Here is a 5,855-nt window from a genome sequence, read left to right as displayed (position 1 = left end):
TATACTTATTTTTTACTTATTAATAGACTCTAAAATCGAATAAATATGCATTTGAAACCCTTAAATTGTCATTTTTTGATGTGGGCGGGTGAGGTGGGGGTGGCGGCTAGCCCCCACTTTTTTCTCGTCGGGGACATCAGCCCCATGTCGGGGACCTTGAACCCCCGTCGGGGAAGACTGGCGCCGTCATTATTCCTATATGACAGCATACCAGATTTATGTAACAATCTGCCGACTTTTTCTTAAAATGCATTAAGGATTTTCAGATCCTGACTTGTCTATTATAATAATGTTTAAAATAAACTTAATGATCAAACACAAAATTCTTTTTTCAAACAGATGATTTTAATGTCGTTTTCTGTACTGTATTCGAATTCAATCAATCGCCTCCTAGTATAGAGGGTCTGTGTCTTGTCATTATATAATTATATTATATTTCCACCGTGGTATTATATGATGATATGCTATGTTATATTGCCACTATTTTTACAATTGTTTAGAATAGTCATATACTGCCCTCTATATCATCATTTTCATAATTAATTTCGTGCAATAATTTAATTGTTGAATGAAGCACAGCCTAACCAACAAAAATAGGTAATTAGCTCACCAAATCAATAATCTACATGCTTTAATTTGCCTCTATATCTGTAGATAATTATGCTTTTAATATGATATTATTTTGAAACAAAACAAAAATGATACAACAAATTTGACCTATGAATAGGTGTACAGGTAAATTGATAGGGTTCTGTATAATGTGGATGAACAATCACATGGACAGATGGAATAACTCAAACAGATGGATTGGAAGGTGAATTTAATGGGAAAATGGATTCGTGAATGCATGTACTGATGGTTACGCTATCGTTTTTTAATACCTTAGCAACAATACTCAAATGGCGGGGATAACGGAAACGTTTATTGATCTAGGCCTACAGCATAACAATAACATGGCTTTATGCCAGCACTATATAAAAAAGCTCTACAATATACATAGTTACCAGAATATAAAATATGTAATTTCAAAAATCATTTTGATAAAAGTAATGGGCCAAATTCATCGACAAAAAAATCTTCAACCAATGCATCTTGAATAAAATTATAACATTCGGTGCGGCGGTATGGTCAACTACAAAAGAAATTAAAACGAAAAACAAACTAATAACCAACAGAGAGCTATGAAAATGAGTATGCTCAACATTCGAGATATACCCCATCGTTAGAAATCAAGCAATGGTAAAGGATATAGAGAATATCAATGAAAAGGAGTGCAGATGGGGTGGACACATATCAAGCAACGAAGATAACAGATAGACAAAAAGACTCACAGAATGGCAAGCTCGGGCAGGAAAAAAAAGAGGAGAGAATGTCTAAAAAAAGATGTGGAGAGACGAAATAACCACATATTATGAAAACGGCAGCATGGAAGAGAGCAGCAGCAGACGACAGAATGATTGGATATTGTTTTAGGGGGGCTTTATCCAGCAGTGGCTTTACACAGCCCAGACAATGATGATGATGATGATGATAATCATACAAAATTATAATATAATCGATAGACATTAACCTATATAATTATTGCTTGTATTTTCTTCATTTGAAATTAAAATGAAGTGTCTACGTTATTACATCATTATTGAACTTTTGTTTATTCATAAATAATGTATCGGTACATTTCACAAATATATAATTTTCCGAAACTTCATAGACATGAAAACAATTTTCTTCTCATTTCTCAAATTTCTCTAAAAGACATAATTTCATATACCTCCAGTATATACCCCTATCAATGGACCTTTCTACCAATTAAAATTAAACCTACAACTACGAGTAATTAATTATTAGATTAATTTCAATTACACAAATTACAAAAAGTTTGCTTTTAACCTAGCTTCAGTTGGTTTAAAACGCTTTAGTTAACGAAGCTTGCGTTTATATCATTTAATCACCAGTCCAAAATATTCTTTAAAAATGATACTGATATTATCCACACTCTACTTCAGATCAGAGCCAAAATTTAAACATTTCTTCATTGAACCATGAGAAGCTATTACAGAAAGTGGCATTTACATCCATAGATACTTCCCAGACCAGATATACCAAAACTGATCAACTGATCTAAATGAAACTTTTGAGACGAAAAGTTACCAAGTTACAAGGAAGGCAGTATTCAATTCTTGTGACGATCCAGTTTAGGTTTTAAGTTGGAGGGTCATTTAAATTTCCAACGTCCCAGACATAAATATCTCAAAAAACTTATCAATGGACCTAATATAACTTTTAAGAATAGTTTGTCATGGTCCAGTGAAGAAATAATTACATCTTGGTGAAGATCCGGTTGAGTATAGGGTTGTGGATATGAGGACCATTCAAATGAAAACGTCCCAGTCCATATATACCAAAACATGATGTACTGATCTGAATGAAAACCTTCGGTGCCGATCCAGGATCGGATGTGAATTTGCGAGTCAGTAAATTTGCTAACGTCCTAGACCTAAATATCTCATACTATAAAGTTTTATTGAGATCCATTGGTGAGTTTTGGAGATAAATAGGTCTGGGACGTTAGCATTTTAAATGACTCTCAAATCCACACGTGAATTTGGATTGTCACCAAAATGCAATAATTTCTTTCTTCTAACTTGGTTAAACTTTCCAGAAAGTTTAATTTATATCAGTAGATCAGATTTTGGTATCCTGGGATCTTTTCCTTTGAATGATCCTCTCACATCGTACTCAGGATCTTCACCAAAATGTATTAATTTCTTCACTGGACCATGACAAGGTATTGTGAAAAATTTCATACAAATCCATCAATAGGTTTACTGAGATATTTAGGTCTGGGAAGTTAGAAATTTAGGTGACCCTCAAGTTCACATCCGATTATAGAGCGTCACCAAAACCTTAAAATTGTTTCCTTGTTACTTGGATAAACTAAATTGGATCGTCACAAAACATAATTATTTCTGCCTTGTAACTTGGTTCAACCTTCCAGAAAGTCCGTTTTATAAGTATCCGGTGTTTGGTGTTTCTCTTAAATCCTTTTAATTAGTCTTCACATCGACACCCCGCTCTAGATTGTGAATATTATATTTTACGTGGCACATCTCTGCTATATGGTCTATGTTTGGACAGAGTTGGAAATGATCCAAGCACGGAGAGTAACTATAGTGCCAGTGAGAAAAATCCTGTACAAAAAGATAGCCAAAACGTGTGGGAAAAAAATCAGAAGAAAATCTGATACGGCTAAGAAAAGCAATCCATTAGTAGTAACTTAATATGTAAACATTGTAATACCTGTATAAATAGATTCCCATATAATGTAAATAATATTAGCCTATGTTGACGATAATATTCATCATCATAATTATCATATTATTAATTCACATTTGACCTTTACAGACATATCATACAACCAATAACTTCATATGTAAGCGTCTTAACACATGTAATAGATAAATTCCAAGATCAAACACATAGTATAGCAAAACATTGATAGTATTAGCAAAATTAAAATCAGCAAAATATTGTTATAATACAAAAAAGGGAATTTTGGAGGTACGCTATTGAATTGTTGTCTTTGGTAAGTTTGCTTGGCTTCTTGGTAACGAGTGGTATAGTCCTCGAAGAGCAGGAGTGGGGTTCCTCCTCTCCCCAAACCCCAATATTGCTTTTATAAACAATTCTTGTAAAACTTATCAGTGACTAAGTGGTAAAAATCGATCAAATAAGTCCTTAAATTAATGAAGTTGAGAGCTTTAAAAGGGATTCGCCCCTTGCACCCTACGCCCTTAATACAGAGCACGTGAACAGTTTTTTTTTGTTGACAGCTTAAAAATGTTTTGAAATAAAAAAGACATAGATAATAGAAATACCTTGGCTTAATTTTGAACCCAATATTATGAGGTGGCGTTATTTAAGTACCATGTAGTCTTTGACTAATAGTGACGTAATGTATGCGACCACTCCGTGTCTATCGCTTTTAAAGTGAATACACAATGGAGAAGATGTGATGACCATGTGCACACGCTTAAACTATTTTGTTTATATACGTTTATAATTTCTTGTGCCAAACTCAAGAAATCTACATGTATGTTTTTATTATTATTATTAGCATGGTTTGCTCAGAGTAGGCAAAACTGTACTTGATTAACTTTCATTGAAAATTTTAATATTTCTTCCACCACGATTTGCCACAACAATTCTCCTTGGGTTATAAGAAACTATTGATAATCTATAAGGACAATCTAATCCATCTTTATCTTCATCAATTCTTTTGATAAATTGTCCACTACTGTTGAATACCTGTAGTTTGTGTCTACTTGTTACAAGCATGTTATCATCCTTATCAATTATCACCGCTTGTGGATAAATCACCGATCCGTCTTGATCACCTTGACCTACAAGAATCTTCATGAATCTGCCTTCACTATCAAACAATTGTAATCTGTGATTCCAACAGTCTGCTACAATTAGATGTCCTTCACTAGTAACAGTAACATCCCATGGCCTATTCAGTTCACCTTCATTGTGACCTTCTGATCCAATTTTTTTGATCAACTGATCAGCATCAATGTTGAACTTGAAAACGCAGTGTTTATCAAAGTCTGCAACATAAACTACATTTAAATTCTCATCCACATAAATTCCAAATGGATTGCTCAATATTCCTTTACCAATTGATTTGATTACATCGCCATCTAATTTGCATAACGTTATGCATCTATTTCCAAAATCGGCAAATACTATCAAATCATTGTTTTTCATTTTGTACAATGTCCTGACCTTTACACCTGATGGTAGCTTTACACTGCGGACATGCTCTCCTGACTGTTTATATATGAGAATTTCATTGCTCCAATCTGAAACTAATAAGCAACCATCTTCAGACATTACTACATCCGATGGTTTCATTCCCTGTTTTACTATTGTGCTCACTCGATCTCCTTCCTCTATAGTTACCGAAGAGGCAGATGCTCTTTTTGGTTTTTTTCTACAGATTTCTTCAAAGGATTGATGTACATCAGCGACAACATCCATCTTCAAAACCTAAAAAAAAAATGAGAGATAACTACTAAATACCCACATCCTGATGATGACATAATTAATGTCGAAATATTGAATCCCAACACGATGGCGTGTATTTCAATACTTGGAGTATGTATTATACTTTCTTACCCACAAGCTAGTTAGCATATTAAAAAAAAAATTAAATTATACATATTATATCTTTTCTTGTACATCATGGAATTTATACATAATATATTTCACTTTTACAACAAAACCCATAAAACTCAAGCCTCTAAAATAGTCATATAAAATCAGTGCTAATGATAAATCTAGGCCTCTGGGTCCATTTGTCGATGTGATTGATTTCTGTTATTACTATGTACAGGAGGCCCGTAGCCAGAGGGGTTCCTTTGGGTTCGGCCGAACTTCCTTTTTAACTGAACCCCCCTCCACCACTTTGACAAGCGAACCTTCTTTGACAAGCAACCCCTTGTGATTTAAGCAATTACATAACTATTATTTTATAGTAAGTATTAGAGTATTTGTAAGATTGATTTCTAGCAGAAAAACAATTCTACTATATTGATGTTCAAATTTACTTAATTTCAGTGTTTTTACTTGCGTTGGTAATAACTTTTTTGAAATCCTGTGTTGAAAAAAAGTGACCATTATTACTTTAGAGGCCCTGCATACTAGAGCTCCTACTCCCTTGCATTGGATAATTACAAAAATGTATTTCATTTTAAACTGCAAGAAGTATTTAAATATATGCCATATACACGCTTTAAAAATGAAAAAGGCTCTAGCTTCTGGGGCTTCCCCTCTTGACCTGTCTCTTATAC

At 33.7% G+C, this 5,855-nt stretch overlaps 2 protein-coding genes across 2 annotated transcripts in view; both read right to left on the bottom strand.

Annotated features, from left to right (window-relative positions):
• Window positions 1-359: 359 nt before the first annotated feature.
• Window positions 360-5,048, bottom strand: LOC117116967 (protein lin-41-like). The gene has a single exon (XM_033261133.1). It carries the CDS (start codon window positions 5,041-5,043, stop codon window positions 4,153-4,155), a length of 891 nt encoding a protein of 296 aa, XP_033117024.1. The 5' UTR covers window positions 5,044-5,048; the 3' UTR covers window positions 360-4,152.
• Window positions 5,049-5,177: 129 nt separating this feature from the next.
• Window positions 5,178-5,855, bottom strand: part of LOC117116953 — a 10,098-nt gene continuing 9,420 nt past the window's right edge. The window contains exon 9 of the mRNA XM_033261097.1: window positions 5,178-5,188. Within this exon, the coding sequence (XP_033116988.1) occupies window positions 5,178-5,188 (11 nt within the window). The remainder of the gene's footprint in view (window positions 5,189-5,855) is intronic.

Source organism: Anneissia japonica, unplaced genomic scaffold (genome assembly GCF_011630105.1).
Source record: "Anneissia japonica isolate Jap-2015-1 unplaced genomic scaffold, ASM1163010v1 scaffold287943_len491860_cov182, whole genome shotgun sequence".
In the NCBI taxonomy this organism is placed as follows: domain Eukaryota; kingdom Metazoa; phylum Echinodermata; class Crinoidea; order Comatulida; family Comatulidae; genus Anneissia; species Anneissia japonica.
Note: the sequence above shows the minus strand (reverse complement) of the source record. Positions and strands in the feature narration are given on the sequence as shown.